This window comes from Medicago sativa, chromosome 4, assembly GCF_051527215.1.
Source record: "Medicago sativa cultivar Bolivia chromosome 4, Bolivia_mono, whole genome shotgun sequence".
Lineage (NCBI taxonomy): Eukaryota > Viridiplantae > Streptophyta > Magnoliopsida > Fabales > Fabaceae > Medicago > Medicago sativa.
This window is the reverse complement of record NC_140752.1, coordinates 32,947,928-32,966,990: the sequence shown is the minus strand read 5'-3', so window position 1 is coordinate 32,966,990 and position 19,063 is coordinate 32,947,928. Positions and strand designations below refer to the sequence as shown.

General features: G+C 34.5%; 1 protein-coding gene across 1 annotated transcript; it reads left to right on the top strand.

Moving 5' to 3' along the window:
- Positions 1-1,655: 1,655 nt before the first annotated feature.
- LOC146928855 (uncharacterized) lies at positions 1,656-15,131 on the top strand. Its single transcript, XM_085707144.1, has 4 exons — positions 1,656-1,920; positions 3,719-4,185; positions 4,264-4,663; positions 14,899-15,131. The coding sequence occupies exons 1-4, from the start codon at positions 1,656-1,658 to the stop codon at positions 15,129-15,131; spliced, it is 1,365 nt and encodes a 454-aa protein (XP_085563270.1).
- The last annotated feature ends 3,932 nt before the right edge of the window (positions 15,132-19,063 follow it).

Sequence of the window (19,063 nt, the reverse complement as noted above, 5' to 3'; positions counted from 1 at the left end):
AAACGATTTGTTTTTTTTGGTAGAATGACAGGACAAAAAGGAGAAAATAAAAAAACCCTAATAATATGACTCAGCATGGGGCATCAAGCTTCAACACTGACTTCAACTTCGATGAGGGGTCTGCCAAAGAATCACACCTAATCTTGAAGAGCGTTCGAGCTTAGCCAAAAAATATGCGTAATGGTTGCCCTGTCAAAGCAAATTGTTTGAAAACGGTTTGATGCACTTGCTATATTAAGTCGTCATATATTCTATTATTATAATATGTTAATATAAATGTATTTGTTTTCATTTTTAGGCATGGGTTGTGGAGCACTTCAGATTTTTATTTACATGGGACCATAATCCAGAGTATGCCGCAAACTTTCCACATGTTACACATTTTTTCCCGAAGAAGGGTCATATTTCACCGACTCACTACTGAGGCATCCTTGATCTTTTGACGATGGAGAACAACATATTCCACGCTTGTGGTGATCTTCGACATGTGTTGCCTTTTGCAGATATATTACGGTACTCCAGTTAGATTGTGGCTAGCAAAGAGATGAAGTACCGACACTTGAAAAAGCAGGTGAAGAGGCGGTATGGCCATGTTGTTTACGTTGGATTTTCGTAAACAACCGCTGGTTTACAAATGGTAACTTGCAAGATCAACCAGTAAATCTTAGGACATATTGTGTTTGTTCTTGTTGTTAGAAATTCTGCGTTTTTGATGTCAAAAATATAAGAAATATGATAAAAACAATCGAATTCAATCCACTTGAACTCAATCGAACTTAATAAAGTAAAGTGCAAGAACACTTAAAGAACAAAGGGTAAATTGCATTGATTAAACAAAGGTTGGTACACAGATTCATACATTGCAACTTGTGACTCGTTTCTCGCTTCCATACGGATACTTTGAGTATAAGTTTGTATGACGGAATTGTGACCTGTTTTCCCTATGAAAAACTACTATTTATACTAAGTCTAGAAATAACTACACTTCTTTGAAATTCAAACTACAACTGCCACAAGTCGACAGTTTTACTTATTTGAAAACAAACTTAAAATAAAAACTGACTTAAAGAATAACTGTTGATAACCACCTTCGAAAACTGCTTTATCGAAGTCTTCTAGCATCTTCGAACCCATATTTGCTTTCAACACAACACTCTGTTCGAATCTTCTTTAAATCTAGGTCAACTATACTTTGACCACATTTATTACAGCTAGTAAAATATATTGGCTAACAAATTGCCCCCCAGAAACGCCATTTTCGATTTCACCGAAGGAGAAAAAGACGTTTTTGAAAAAAAAACTAACATTCTCCATCGAAATGAATGATGTCAGTATTTAATTCAAAACTAATTCAAATTTCCTTTAAATACTGACCCCACAATCTTAGTTAGTGGGCCACGTTCTCTATCATTGGAAAAGACAACACTTTAATGGTAAAACTGTTAAAATAAGATCTTGACATGTGTCATGATCAAAGGTCCATAAAGAAGCAAACTCACCTTTACTCTTTTCACTTTTCACCATTTCATTTTCACTTTCACTGTTCCTCTTCTCCGCCAAAAAAGTTCTCTCGAAGAAAAAAAACTTTGAACTTTCTGCAACTCCTATCTTTAAACACGAACTATTCATCAAATTCTCACAAAAACACTTAAACAATGACGAACGCAGCAGGAACCTCTCATGTGTATCGCGAAGAACCCATTGATTTTACTAAAGAAATCGCTAATGCTGCTCCTGCTTTTATGAACGAACCAGAGATCAATGAAGCTGAAAAAGCTATCTGGAAAACCCAGGTAATCATCCCTTGTACTGATACTCCATATGCATTTTTAGGCCCCATTTCTCTAGAACCTGAAACTCCAGAGATTAACTCTCTTTTCCCATGCATTGAAACTCAACCTCCTTTAATTTTCACAAAAGGTCCTTTTGACCTAAGTTTTGTAAAATCCAAAATTAGGACTGAACCGAAAACTTATCCAGAATACATTGCTTGGTTAGACAAAGTTCAAAAACAAAAGGGCCAATTTTGGAAAGAGAAAGGGATTTTTGATCTCATCCAAATATCTCGATATGGTCCAAAATACCATAATGAATTGATATTTGCTGCTTTACATTTTTGGAACCCATCGAACAACAGCCTTCACTTGAAATGTGGAATGCTCACTCCTACCCTTTTAGATGTGGCTGGCCTTACTAGCTTAAAACCAACTGGATACACCTTTAATCCAGATGTTACCACTTCTCAATACTCAGTAAATTTCGATAGCCCTGCCTATGGTTTATTTATAGCTAACAACCATGATACCGAATGTGCTGAAGTATCTGCAGATGAACATGTAGCTTTTTTTGACCTACTGGTTATCTATGCATGTTTTTTGCTCAAGGTCAGTACAAGTCCCTAAGAAATTCATGTGTCTAGCTAGTCAATTGCATGAAGGAACAGATATCTGTTTAAGCAAACTGATTCTAGGTTCTTTATATGAAACCCTTAACCAAACAACTAATAATCTTAGAGATTATCCCCAAACTGGTGGAAATTTAGTTGTATCAGGACCCATATGGTTGTTTCAACTATGGCTTTTAGCCACTTTTGGATCAAAACTTGCTTCGATCCTACCTTCCTCTTACACATCAGCATACTCAGACAAGACCACTGAAGGTATAGGCTTAGCTATGTTTCACCCCGATGGGAACAAGTCTTCACAACAACTTTTTGAAAATGCTTATACAACCCTGCTTGATTGTTCCATTTTCACCCCTATGATGGCACCATTTACCACTAGGAAATATGGACCTAACTGGTTCAAAGAGGACTTTCCTACTACTTCGAAAAAAGCCAATAAAACAGAAATCAATGCTATATGGGAAGCTTATTTGACCCCTACCTATCTATCTAGCAGACTTACACCTGGTAGCCCTTATGGAGTATATGGTTATCAACCTAACCATGTAGCTAGACAGTTTGGTATGGTTCAATCAAAACCCAGCTCCTTGTTCAAAAGTATAAGTGAATGGAAAATTCCTCTGATCGAACCTGTGTGGAAATCCATAATTCAAGCCAAGAGAACAACTGTGTTCGAGCCTACATATTTCTCAACATCATTTGCATGCTCTGAAGCATTCTTTCGATGGTGGCGAAATTATTACATACGCCAATCCAATCGAGGGAATCCCGATGAATTGCTGCCTCAACTGACCAGTACTTTTCACACTTTGCAGAACAAAGACAAGAAGACTAGAGGTACGCACATTAAAGAAATTCAGCAATTTCAAAGATATTATCAAACAACATATGACCCTTTACATCCAAAGAGGACAGTATATTATGCTGCTCAAACTCTGAGAGATAAAGTTCGAGAGAAAATTTCAGAAACAATTTTTCCCCCTGGAACACCCAATAAATATCTTTATGTTTTAGAAAAGAAAATGAGACTAGCAAGACTTCCATCTTGTAATCTTGCTTTGGCCTTCAGGCCACCATACCCAAAATGGTTACTTTATAATTTCAAATTCCCACAAAATAATTTAGTAACCTATGCTAAATGCAATTTATACCAATATAATGGTGAACTTGGCTATGAATTATCCCAAGTTCGAATCGAAACTCCCAGTATCATGGGTATGATTTTTTCTTTCGCTAAAACACATTAATACTATTGTTAAAAGAAATAGTACTTATCTGTATAATCACATATTTCAGCTTTGCCTTTAACTCCAGGAGAAGCAAAGCTCGATGATGCCAGCACCCAGAACACTTCGAAAAGCAAATCTGACAAGAAGAAAAAGAAAGCTTCCCAAACTAAAGAAGTTGAATCGAAGAAATCTGAGGCTGCATCGAAGGAACCTCCTAAATCAAAGGAACCCAAAGTGAAAACAACTTCATCAAAAGGACATTCTAGATCGAAGAGCAAGAAAGAACAAGCAACTGTCGATCTCTCTGATGATGATAGTGAGGTGGAGATAACTAAAGAACAGATCGAAGCTTCCAAAGTAACACTTCCCAAAGTCCATACTGAAGGAAGAAGGAAAAGAAAACAAGAACAAATATCACTTGTCCAAGAAAAGGAAGTCGAAGTGGAAGCTTCTGAAAGTTCTCCCCCCATCTCACCATCTAAACCATTCAAACGTCGTCGAAAGACTTCTCATTCTAGTGCTCATTCACATGTTGGTGATAATGGTTCGAAGGTATTTTATCGAAACCATATTTTATACGAAATATCTCTAAATGTCTTGTTTTTTAAGCATCTATCTTATTCTTTTTAGGGTATCGAACAAGAACAAACTAATCCATCACAACATGGGCAAGTTCTTCCTTCTTCGAAGACCACTTCACCAATTGCTGAAGACAAAGAGGATGAGCATGATGATGCTAGCAGTCCAGAAGGTCTTAAAGTGGATCCTCCTCAACAACAACAGGCAGAAACACCCACTGATGACTTGGTAAATGATGAATCACTTAACAATGACCAATCTCATTCTGCACCCACCCTTGGAGATAATGTATCGAACTTTGCTACTGAAGATACAAACATAACTACTCAACAAGATGCTCCTGGTGATGCAGAGATGATTGCTCAACAAGATGCCCCTATGATCGATCTGGAAGAAATCGATCGATTGGCCAAAGATGATCCTTTCAATGCCTTTGCCTTGATAGCTAAGAGTATTACTCTTTTCTCAACTAGCACTGGCCAAACTTCTGATTCATCCAAGGGAAATCCCTCTGAGACTTCAAAGAACAACCTGCTAGCAGAATTTCAAAAGAAGATCATCGAAGCCGACTTGCTAGAGTTGATTGAAAAAGATGCTGGAGCTCTTGCTGAAATCAAGAGTTTATTTGAAAAACTTGGTGCTCTCCCAACTGGTTGGAAGTTTCGAAACCTGTTTAATTATCTTGAACCAATGTTGGAGAGTGCTAATCAAAATTTCCAGAAGAGGAAAACTGGTCAAGCTCAAATGGCAGAGAAGAAAGCGCATCATGATCAAATTGTGATCGAACTGTCATCCTTCCAAGAGAAATTTAGAATTCTTCAACAAGAAAGAAACAATGCGAAGCAGCAAGTGGTTGACATCGATGCCAAGATTAAAGAACTGGAAGCTCAGAAAGCTGAAATTTTGGCTAAGGATGAAGCCAGAAATCGAGAAGCCAATGAAGCTGTTAACAAATTCAAGCTCTCCAAGGAACTAGAGTCTACCATTGCTCAACTTGCAAATGACAACCATGCTCTCGATACCCAATTGGCTGAATACAAAAGCCACATTGAGAAACTCATCTCATCATTTGAGATTTAGTTCTGTTTCCATTTTATTCTCTAAGACTTTTATTTTATTTCAGCCTTATCGAATATCTTGGTCTATAATGTTTTTATAACAATTTGTGGACCATTTTCTATTTCGAACGACAATTTCTTTTCAATCATCGAAATTCCTTTCTTATTTTCTTGTATCGAATTTAAATTTTATTTAAATCCAAATAAGATTGGAACAATTTCCAAGACATTTTAATGATGAGGAAACAAAAAAGTAACTTTTTGTTTAACCCAACAAGTTAAACTTGCCTAGGAAGTTGAAAAGAAATAAAACAAATAAATAACTTTTTAACACAAATTAATCCTTTTTAAAATAAAACCTTTAAAACTTCCCTCAGATTACGAAGTTAAGTAACCATTGGCCATCGGAATAACTGTTCCCACGTGTCATCATCTTCAAAGCAAGAAGAACCGTTTGATTGAGCCACTTCTTTCAACTTCCCTCCATTATAAATATGATTTTCCCTTTTATAAAAATCACTCTTTTCTTTGTTTCGTCTTCGTCTGAAAAATCTTTCTTACTCAAAGCTTTTCTTTCTTAAATCATCATGACCACCATTGATAATCTGAGTGATGATCTTTTAGTCAAGATTGCTGCAAAGATTGCTGCTCAAAGCAGGAAAGATCTTTTCGCCTTTCGCCATACCAATAGCAGGCATTGGCGCGTCAGTGAAGATTCTGAAGTTTCTAGGGCTTTTGGAAATGATGTCATCTACTTCCTCTACGACCCCAATGAATGGTACAACAATGCTATGGTGGCTCATTCTAAGTTTGCTTTTAAACTTAGACTCTGGAATCATGGCAACGCCATGTTCTGTATTCTTCGAAGCACTCAACACATGTTGGATGCTAATCCAAACATTGAAGAAATGAAACGCCTCCTTACTACTGCTATCAATGCCACTGGCTCTCTGAGTGCAAGGTACTACCTTCTTCTCATCAATGCGCTCTCCATGCCTATGCCAGAAAACATCCTCGAAGACTTCAAAGATCTTGCATGGACACATCGATTGGCAGAATTTCGAAGCGACATTTTGGGAGGAACTTCAACTTATCGATTTCGCTGTCCTTGGTGGAATAGGCCCATGCCTATTTGGCTTACTAGGCGTCGTTTTTGCAACAACTACCACAACTGTGCAGGAGATGGGAGAATTGGAGGCTGGTATTCACTTCTACCTGGGCCAGATCATGACTACTACTTGGTCAATGCTTGCTTCAGGTGTCGTCTCGATACAGAAATTCGCTGGTTTCTCGATCGTTTTGGGATTGTAACTGAATGGTGAAAACCATTTCTAAATGCTTTCTAGACTTTAAGTACTTTGTGTTTTCTTTTGTAATGGTTTTTCCATTTTAAGCATTTCAATGTAACCTGCCCATCAGTTGGCATTTTTAAATTAATGCCAAGTTTTTATTTCGAATCAAATTACTCTTGTGTAATTTTAATTTCTTGTAACATCGGTTTATATTTTTTCAAATATTTACCGTTTATGCGTAGAATTCTCTGATCTTCTTGTAGTTCCTCGATCTCATACGCATTATTCGAAAAAACTCTTAGAATTTTCCATGGTCCTTCCCAACTAGGAGACCATTTTCCTAAACATCGATCCTTTTTATCCATAGGCAAAATAACTTTCCAAACTAAGTCTCCTTGCAGGAATAATTTCGATTTAACTCTTTTGTTATAGGCTTTTGCTATTCTTTCTTTTTGCTTTGTAAGCACTTCTAAAGCCATCAATCTTTCTTCATCAATATCTACTAATTCATCCAACATCATATCCAAATATTGATTTGTTGGAATTTCGATTTGTCTTTGAATTCGAGTAGATTGAAGTAAGATTTCTGTTGGCAATACAGCATCATGGCCATATGTTAATCGAAAAGGAGTAGTATTTATAGATTCTTTAGGAGAAGTTCGAACTGCCCATAAAGCTTCATAAAGAAACTCATGCCATTCTTTGGGTTTTTTCTTTTGGCTAGCTTTTCTTTTGATTATAGTAATCAAATTCTTATTTGCTGCTTCTACCTGACCATTTGCCTGAGCATAATATGGTGTTGAAGTCAACAATTTATATCCCATTTCTTCAGCAAATTTTACCATCTTTCGACCAGTGAATACAGATCCTTGATCTGTAGTAATAGTTTCTGGTATGCCAAATCTATAAACAATAAATTTTTGAATGAAGTTTATAACTTCATCTTGAGTAACATCTTTTAGTGGAACAGCTTCTATCCATTTAGTGAAATAATCTATTCCAACCAAAATATATTTGTAGCCTTTGGATGACTTAGGTTTGATTTCCCCAATTACATCTAAGGCCCATCCTCTGAATGGCCAAGGTTTTACTATTGAATGTAATTCACTAGCTGGTACTTTTTGAATTCCAGCATGTTCTTGACATTCTTTACAACCTTTAGCAAAGTTTATGCAATCTTTTAATATGGTTGGCCAATAAACACCTTGTCGAAACAAAAGCCATTTTATTTTATGGCCTGCTTGATGTGTACCACAAGCACCACTATGAGTATTCGATACAGCCAAATATGCTTCTGCTTCACTAAGGCATTTAAGTAAAACTCCTTCTGGAGTCTTTTTAAATAATTCATTGCCTATTATCACATAACTCAAGGCTCTATATTTGACTTTTCTACAAGTTGTGCCATCTGGATTTTCCAAAAAATTGACTATGGGTTTTCGCCAATCATCATCATCCAAATTGTTAATGACCAAAATTTCAGAAAATTTTGCACTCTGAAGGTATCCTTGAGATGTTTCCATGCCCCCAAGTTTTGGTCTTAACAATTTGTTAGGCACAATGTCCATCGAATTACGCTTTGTTTTAATTTCAATAACCTCTTGCTCTTGTTCCTTCGAAAGTTTGTACCCAGAAGCCAATTGAGCTAAATCATTAGCTTCTTGATTTTCTGCTCTAGGAACATGTTGAACTTCAATTTGAACAAAATGTTTAAGTAATGCATTAACTATAGTGTAATACATTATCAAAGTTTCTTTGAGGCATTTATATTCTTTTGTTATTTGCTTTATTACTAATTCAGAATCACCTCTAATAATTAAACATTTTGCCCCCAGTCCGAGCAAAATCTCTAAACCATTTATTAAGGCTTCATATTCTGCCTCATTATTCGAACAATATTGGCTAATTCGAAATTTATATTTGGTTACCTCATTTGTTGGTGAAACAATAACTATACCTATTCCAGAACCATTTTTATGACTAGACCCATCGAAATACAATGTCCATGGAAATGTTTCGATGCTCCCAGTCACAGGTTCTTCAATGGAATGATCAGCAATAAAATCAGCCACTATTTGGCCTTTCACAGTTTTCAAAGATTGATAAGTTAAAGAATATTCTGTGAGTGCCAAAGCCCATTTACCAACTCTACTATGCAGAATAGGTTTAGATAACATGTGCTTAATAATATCGAAATGGGAATAAACATAAACATCAAAAGGCTTTATATAATGTTTAAGTTTCATACATGAGAAATATAAACAAAGACATAGTTTCTCACTAGGATGATATCTTGTTTCAACATCACTTAAAACTCTACTAAGATAATAAATGGCTATTTCTATACCATTTTCATCCTCCTGTGCTAACATACTCCCTATAGTTCTTTCAGATGATGCTATATATAACTTCATCTTTTTGTTTTTCAACAAAGGTGAAAGAATAGGAGGATTAGATAAATATGACTTTATGTCTTCAAATGCCTTTTGATGTTCAGGCTCCCATCTAAAAGTTTCCTCTTTCTTTAATCGAAGTAATGACGAGAATGCTTGCGCTCTGCCACTGAGATTAGAGATAAATCTTCTGAGGAAATTTATTTTGCCTAATAAAGACTGCAACTCTTTTTTGGTAGAGGGTGCTTTAGCCTCCATTATAGCTTTAGTCTTATTTTGATTGATTTCGATGCCCTTTTTATGGACAACAAATCCTAAAAAATCACCTGCACAAACACCAAACGCACATTTTAATGGATTCATTTTTAATCCATATTGTCTCATCCTTTCGAATGATAACCGTAAATGTTCTAAGTGTTTGTTTTCAGAAGATGATTTCACAACAATATCATCAATGTAAATTTGCATAAAATCTTCAATAAAATCATGAAACATTGAATTCATTGCTCTTTGATATATAGCACCAGCATTTTTAAGACCAAATGGCATTACTATCCACTCATAACATCCTAATGCCCCTGGGCATCGAAATGCTGTTTTAGAAACATCTTCTTCAGCAATAAATATTTGATTATAACCTGAATAACCATCAAGCATACTCAAATATTCGAAACCTGCTGCAGAATCTACCAACATTTCTGCTACTGGCATAGGATATTCATCTTTGGGAGTAGCGAGATTTAAATCTCTAAAATCAATACAAACTCTTATACTACCATTTTTCTTTTTAACAGGAACTACATTAGCTAACCAATCAACATACCTTGCAGGCCTGATGAAGCCACATTTGAGGAGTCTTTCGATTTCTTCTTTTATTTTTGGTAGAATCTCTGGTGCAAACCTTCTTGGAATTTGCTTCACTGGTTTCTTGTCTGTCCTGATTGGCAATTGCAACTCTACTACCTTTCTACTCAAACCAGGCATCTCATGATAATCCCAAGCAAAGCAATCCTTGTAATTTTTCAAAAGCGCCACAATTCGATCTTTGAAGCTCTTAGGAATCTTTGAACTTATGTATGTTGGTCTTTTTACAGAACCATCTCCTATATCCACTTCTTCAAGAGGATCTTGGGCCTTCATTTTTATTGTAGATCCCATTGGATCTTCTTCAAAACCCAAAGGTTCATCATCATAAATACAATCTAATTTTTTATCATCAATGAGGTCATCAGAATTATTTTCCACTGAAGCATCGAAGACCTCTTCTTCTTTGGCTGTTTCAGCCAAATCGAAGTTTTTCTCGGCTACATAAGCCGTAATCTTTTCCCATATGCTGGGCTCAACCATTGATCACTTATTGATATCCCACCTAGTTGGTGAGATTCCATTTGCTGAACATCCTTGGTCATCAGTGACCCTCTTGTACGAAGTACTTCTTGTCTTCAGCAAATCTTTTTCCTTTACAGGTATCTTCTCATGGCAATCTTCGTTGTTCACCACTACGAAGTCATCGTCGAATGCAGTTTTCCAACGAAAACCCCATTCTGGTGCAAGTTTTACAAAGAATTTTTCTTCTTTAGTCATAGAACTTGATGCATCATTTTCCATGAATGGTGCAATAAATTGAAGCTGTTTGTCAAAGTTCTTTTTGTTGATATCTTGATTATCAACTTCAGCTTTAAAATAATAACTCTGATCAGCCTCAATATTCTCTACCAAACCATCTTTCCTCCAAATCACAATCCTTTGATGCATTGTAGAAGGAACTGCACCTACAGCATGGATCCATTCCCTTCCTAATAATGCATTGAAATTGGCTTTAGAAGGAACTACCAAAAACACAGTTGCTCTGGTTATGCTTCCTACTACCAATTCTAGTTCGATAGCACCAAGAGATTGTCCAGTAGATCCCTCATAATTAGTGAGCACTACATTATGTGGTTTCAAATCACATTCAGAAATACCAAGTTTCCTTAGAAAAGATTGTGGTAAGAGATTAACAGTAGCACCACCATCTACCAACACTTTGTTAATTCCAACACCATTTAATTTAGCTTGAATAAACAAAGGCTTTAAATGAAGCTTCATGCTATCATCAGGTTTCTCGAACACTGCATGTTGATCTTCGATGCAGCCATTATTCATAACATAATAACATAGAGGTCTATGACGAGCCATTTCCTCAGTGAAATCACATTCATCATCATGATTGGCCTTCGAAGATACATCATGTGCATATTCAATTGGTAGTACAGAAACCACACATATAATGTCAAGACTTGGTTCAGAATCTGAAAAAGTAGAAGTTAGAATATCATCATCCCCTTTAGGGATGTTTAAAGCAGAAGATAATGGAGGGAAAATTCTTTCAGTAGCTGGTTTTTTAACCATTTCGAAAACTATTGGTTGTTTTCCCTTACTTTTGTCACCATTAGTGACATCTTTTAAAACTCCTTCCTTTTTCTGGCGTTGAAAACGGCGCCATTGAGTTCTAGTCATAGGATTCTTACCTTTATAGTTATTTTTGTAAGCATACTTGTTAGGATTAGAACTCTCTGGTTGGTCTGGAACTTTGACAGCTCTTTTTACCCATTTTGTTGGTGGTGCTGGAGGCGCAGAATGACCAGTTTTCTTGCCTCCAGAGAAAACCCAAGTATCAATAGGAGACTTCGATGAAGGAACGAACGTCTTCTTATGGTTCTTCATTTGATACTTCTCTGAAGTTTTCATCTTGTAAGGAACACCTCTTTTGTTAAAGCCAAACTTAGAACGGTTCTCGAACCACCCTCCTTTACGTTTTGTTTGAGGTTGATATCCTTCAACTGATTTCGCAGCTTCTTTATCGAACACTGCACTACATCGAGGACAAAGCATAGCATGGGTGTTAGATATTTTACATCGGTTTAAAAAATCAACCAAATCTTCTTCAGCCTTTGGATATGCTTTCTCCATTTCCTTGGCCAATTGATCATCAGTAACCACTGGCTCTTCAATTCGATGGTCCTCAGTAACCATTTCTACATCAATATTATCTGAAATTTCCACCATATTGATAGAAATATCAGCAAACATGGACTCTGCCTTTTTCATGGGATCTCCATCCACTTGTTGTTTTGGTTTTTCTCCGAATTTTAGCCTCCCTTCATCAAGAGCTTTTTGTACAGAATCCCTGAAACGAGTACATCGAGATAGGTTATGACCTAAAAAACCATGGAATTTACAAAATCCTCTTTTCTTCCTTTGTTCCAAAGGAGGTAACTTCATATTAGGTGGCACCAATATTATGCCATCATTAACTAATAGATCAAAAATTTCTTCACTTTTAGTAATATCAAAAGTATAAGTTTTAGAAGGATATTTGTCACTCTTGGGATCTTCAGGATTTTTTCCATTGGATGGCCTCAACATTTTACAAGCATATGGAGGTCCGTCTTTTAATTCTGCCAGGTTTATATCATTGTCTTCAACGATATCTAAACCCCAATCGAATTCGGTTTCACTATCTCCTGTTTCTATATAGGCAATTTTTTCTTTTTTAGAAAATTTGTTATGAGTTCTAGTTTTTTCAGCTTTAAGTCTTTCAACTTGTCGAACTCTGTCTGCCAATTGGGCCATGTCTCTTAAGTACTGGGTATCTAATTTCTTTCGAACAGAATAATCGAGGCCACCAGCAGCCATTTCGACTAATTCATATTCTGGAACAGAAGTAAAACATCTAGCCTTAAGGAGACGAAACCTATTGAGATAATCATCTATTGACTCATGACTTTTACGTCGAACACTGACCAATTCTTTCAAACTAATCTTAGATTGACCCATGTAAAATTGTTCATGAAAAGCTTTTTCTAATTGGTTCCAACTATAAATTGAATGAGGAGGTAAAGTTGTAAACCAAGTAAAAGCATTTTTTGTCAAAGAACTTGGGAAATATTTCATTCTCAAATTTTCATTTTCTGCAATATTTCCTGCTTCCATGAGAAACCTAGCAATGTGTTCGACAGTAGATTCATCAGTTTCTCCAGCAAATTTGGTAAACTTTGGAATTTTCCAATTTCTAGGCAATTCAGCATCTAAAACATACTCAGACAAAGGAGACACAAAATTTGGTCGACGTAAACCCATATTAAAACCACTTTGGGCTAACAAGGCCTCGACAATACCCGCTATATTATTCTGACCATCGAAATTGTTCCGACGGGCTTGTAAAACCACTTGATCGGCATCCTGGTTTCTATTAACCAAAATGGGTTGCCTTTCAGGTTCTGCCTGAACTTGTGGTCGTACTACTTGTGGTTGGACAATATTTTCATGATTTCGAACCATTGGTTCATCAGCAATTATTTCAATTGCCCTCACATTTCGATTTTGAGGCAATTGGGTATTTTGGATTGGTGGAGCGCCAAAGAAATTGGCAATTCTTTCCATTTGATCAGACAACCGTTGATAACTAGTGTTGGTGTCTCGAATTAAAGGATTTATGACAGTACCAATTTGTTGGGTCATCATATTAATCATATCATGATTAGTTTCTTCCATAGTTTGCCTAATAGCAGCCATAGAAGCGTTGGTTAAATTTTGTTGGGGACTTCTATATGTTGTAGATACCCCAGGACCAAAAAGTTGTGGTAATGAAACATTTAAATTCTCTGAAAACATATTACCACTAGTTTGTAAGCCTTGCATTAATGATGATGGCATACCATATGGCATTGATCTATGATCCCAAACTCCTTGAATAGAAGTATTATTTGGATAATCATGTGAAGTTTGGGTAACCATCGAAGGCATGGCTTGAGAAATTACTGTGGCCATCGAAGGCATGACCTGAGACGATGTTTGAATGACTGTATTACTAGTTGGAATAGCCTGGGATGTTCTAACATTCCCTGGGGATGAAACATCATCTTCAACCGTCACTTGATCCACATCTTCATTTGAAGATGTTGGATTTGTTTTCTTTTGGTTGTTAGCGCGTGTCATATTAAGAAGCAATTTCTTGTTTCTTAATTGCATACACAACAAAACAAACCAGAATTAAAAGAAACTCTAACAAAAATTATAAACAAAAACACAAACGGTCCCACTGGGCGTGCCAATTTGTTTACGTTGGATTTTCGTAAACAACCGCTGGTTTACAAATGGTAACTTGCAAGATCAACCAGTAAATCTTAGGACATATTGTGTTTGTTCTTGTTGTTAGAAATTCTGCGTTTTTGATGTCAAAAATATAAGAAATATGATAAAAACAATCGAATTCAATCCACTTGAACTCAATCGAACTTAATAAAGTAAAGTGCAAGAACACTTAAAGAACAAAGGGTAAATTGCATTGATTAAACAAAGGTTGGTACACAGATTCATACATTGCAACTTGTGACTCGTTTCTCGCTTCCATACGGATACTTTGAGTATAAGTTTGTATGACGGAATTGTGACCTGTTTTTCCTATGAAAAACTACTATTTATACTAAGTCTAGAAATAACTACACTTCTTTGAAATTCAAACTACAACTGCCACAAGTCGACATTTTTACTTATTTGAAAACAAACTTAAAATAAAAACTGACTTAAAGAATAACTGTTGATAACCACCTTCGAAAACTGCTTTATCGAAGTCTTCTAGCATCTTCGAACCCATATTTGCTTTCAACACAACACTCTGTTCGAATCTTCTTTAAATCTAGGTCAACTATACTTTGACCACATTTATTACAGCTAGTAAAATATATTGGCTAACACATGTACAATACATTCCCAGACATTCATCATCTATGCCTCATGTCCTTCGTTCAGCCCATATGCTACAAGCCTTCCGGTACTTCGTGATTCACATCATACCACAAGATCAACGAGGTCTGGTAGTAACGGATTTGTGGCAGTGTGTACCAAGGTATATAACATGGTTCTACAATGTGTCTCATATGCAATTGATCCCATCTGTAGAGATTGTTCAGGTACCACATCCTAGGCCGCGTGATGAGGTCATTATCGAGGAGGATCATGCCAAAGATCTTCCTAGCATACGGACCCTCTACAACATGGAGGATGAGGGGCTGCATAATGGTGACTCAGTGGAATACTTCCAGGATCTCTTAAGGAGGATACAAGATGATATACATTCGACCACCACATATCTGATATTCCGAAGGAATAAACAACACTTGAGGAGACTTTAGTTTCAGGTTTACTTGTTTTTTTTTTTTTGTATTTTGGTTGTAAATAATTGAATCATTTTGATTTCGTTCGCTTTTTTTTATGACATTATCGTATGTAAATTAATGACATTATCGTTTCACTAAATCAATTGCTTTTGAGTAAATTACACTAACTTCCCCTAAGTTTTACCAAAATGTCACTCACAACCTCTTTATTTTGCAAGGCGACATTGACCTCCCTTATTTTATTTTGAAAGTGACACATATCTTCTTCGAAGGTTAACGACGTTAGATTTCTGTGAAATCTCACAATCAAGGTTACTCGTACATGGTTGTTTGACTAGTTTTTTATACTTGAATAATAACTCATGGCCTGGGAAAAAACTTTACATTATTCTAACTAAGAATATTCCAATTCATAAGCAAGTCCATGGCATAAAAAAGCAGCAATTGTAACTTGCGGTTATTCTTCCAAAAACAGCCAAACACATGCCTTCTAAAGTATATCCAACATACATTTCTTTTGGTTTATCGCTCAATTAAATTTGGTTGACTTTATCTCTCTTAGAAAAGAACAGACCAATGGTTCCTAAATCAATAGAAGATATCTAACAACATACTCCTTCCGTTTCAAAATATAAGCAAAATTCACTTTTCATGTTCATCCATTTAATGATGTATGTGGTTCATAATATGGGTCACATACATCATTAAATGAATGAACATGAAAAGTGAATTTTGCTTATATTTTGAAACAGAGGGAGTACATGTAACATTGAGGTTGAACATGTGTTTGGAATTTGAATAAACTTTTTTCAAAACCCCAAATAATAATTAGGATAATGAGTCTGTTTGTTACAAATTAAAATAAAAGTGATTTTAACATAAAATAATTTAGAGATTATATTTTAGAGATTTTGTATTTTGCGTTTGTTTACCGTAACAAAAATCACTTTTTTTAAACAAATAATCTAGTTTGTATGGATACAACTATATAAAAGGGATTTTTTGTTACAAAATTAATTTAGAGCCCGTTTGTTATAGCTTTTTTAAGAAAAAATTACTTATTTTAAAAAAATAATCACTTTTAAGAGTTTTGCATCCGTTTGTTACAGCTTTTTAAAAAAATCAAAATCTAAAAAAAAATCTAAAAACAGCTTCAAATGAGAAGCTGTTAAGAGCAGCTTCTCAAAAAATAGATTTTTTTAGAGGAGAGAGAAAATATTGTTTAAAAGATTGAGCTAATTTTGTAACAAAAAATCACTTTTATATAGTTGTATCCATACAAACTAGATTATTTGTTTAAAAAAAATGATTTTTATTACGGTAAACAACCGCAAAATAGATTTTGATTTTTCATAAAATCTCTAAAATATAATCTCTAAATTATTTTATGTCAAAATCATTTTTATTTTAATCCGTAACAAACGGGACCTTAATCTTTTAAATCATATTTTCTCTCTCCTCTAAAAAAATCTATTTTTTGAGAAGCTTCTCATTTGAAGCTGTTTTTAGATTTTTTTTTAAATTCTGATTTTTTTAAAAAATCTGTAACAAACAGATGCAAAACTCTTAAAAGTGATTATTTATTTAAAAAAAGTGATTTTTTCTTAAAAAAAACTATAACAAACAGACTCTTATCTGCATATGTTCCCAACATTATCATTTACGTTTTTAGTAAAAGTGATGGAAGGGGAAACTCAATGAAAGTGAGCAAAAAAGGCCTAGATGGTCGAGTATGGAGGAGCATAATCACAATTTCTTGTTTTGTTTTTATCACATGGTCTAATAGTGTTAACCTTGAATGCATGTAAAAGAAAATAAGGGAGGTGAGTGTCACTTTGCAAAATAGAGGAGGTTTGAGTGACATTTGGGCAAAACTCAAGAGAGGTCAATGTAATTTACTCATTCCTTTTTGTTAAAATATGAATCATTGTTTTTTTTTTTAGGGAAAAATGAATCAATACTTTTATAATGTATTTTCGAGGTGTTAAAAGAGCAATTTTAAAATGAAATGAGCAAAATTTAAAACAATAATAACATGGTTGATTAATTGTTTTTTAAATCAAGGATCCATAACGAGACATAATTACGAGACTTTGATCGACAAATTGTTAAAAAAGTTATCCTACATGTTGACTAATTGAAGTTTAGGAATACCAACACATAGGATTAGAGGAATCTCAAAGTTCAACATATTCAAATGTGAAGAAAAAAAAATTAACATGACAATTAAGATTTGTCACTAAAAAAACCCCTTAACTTTTTGTTGTTGACAAGTGTTTTACAACCCATTGATTATGCAATTTCAGCAATTGAAAAATTGAGTCAAATAATGCATGCCTACTCGATAATAAAGTGGGGGTATAGATATTAGATTGATCAAAAAAGAGAAAAACTTTATATGAAAAAATGATAAAAGCTCACATGGGAAGCACCACACAAACACAAAAGTCCATCGCACGAGCCAAAGCAGAATCGTGTCTAATAACTAAAGCATTATATTTTGGAGAATCCTCGTAATTTAATCCAAACAACTAACCCCACTTTTGTCAATTCAATATGCGGCGCCTAAAGTTTACAAAGCTTCCTACCTAACCCCTATCCAGTCGTCACAAACATTCTTTGACGCAATTAATTTTTTTTGGTGTCCGCCGTCCGGGGTTTGACCTCTGAACCTTGCATATTTTAAGCATACCAGATGTGTTAAGTTCACGGAGACTCGATGTAATTAATTTAGTTCTTTACGTTATTGATCTTTAGAATTTTGAAGTAATATTAAAAATTAAATATATTAATTTGTTATCAGCTTACTCAGGTCTTGAATGTAAGAAATAGAAAAAAAACACCTGTTAAAAAAGTGGATTGATTACGTTAAATCATGATAAAAAAAAATTACACTTTTTCAATTTTGTCCTTGTTTTAGAACCATTTTCTAGTACAAACATTATTGATGGAGTAACTTTTAAACTCAACATGGGAAACAACAAAAGGGTAAAAGTGGGTTTTGATAAAAATAATAAGGGTAGAAGTGGAAGAAATATTGATAAGTTATAAGCTCAAACGCTATTTGAAATAGCGTCTGAAAAATAAGCTAAAAACTAATACTTTATCCAATCTTATTTACAAGAAACAATTGACTTTTTAGATAAATTAAATAATTTATGTATGTGGTTCAGATTCTTGACTAGATACATAAATTATTCAATATATCTAAAAAGTTAATTTTTTCTTATAAATAGAACGGATGGAGTAAAATAAGTTATAAGCTTGTGGTGAGAAATCCGTTACCAAACGAGACTTTTTTTATTAGACAAACTTGAAAATTATTGATAATTATCTGCTATTAAATTATAAGCTAGTTTCTTGGTCTTACCACATACTTAAACACCAACACTTTGTTCTATATTCCCTATAATAAATACTCCATCCGTTTCAAAAAGACATGTCCAAGTTAACCACTTCACATACGCCAATGCGCAATTTTGATCGTTAATATCTTTAATTATCTAAAGTAAAAAATTATAAAAATTTAATATTTTGAAAATATTTGTCTAGACAAATCAAACAACATTTTACATTCTAATATTTGTATTTATACATTAGTAAAAAAGTATGATCAAAGTAGGTCAAGTGAATAGTGCACATTGTAAAAATTGAACATGTATTTTGAATAATCAATACATATTAAATACTTCAATCATTACATATTAAATACTTATACTTCAATCATTCAAGTTGATTAATGTTACTCTAGTACACTCTCCGGTCACATTTATAAGCAAAAAATAATTTTTTAGGTTCATAGAATAATTAATGTATTTAGTCACATTTATAGACCAAATACATTAGTTATTCAATGAATCTAAAAAGTGTTAAATTTCCAACTATACCCTCACGAAAATTTCTTTCTTGCATTCCTCCTCGTTCCATTCAACACTTTGTCGTCTTCT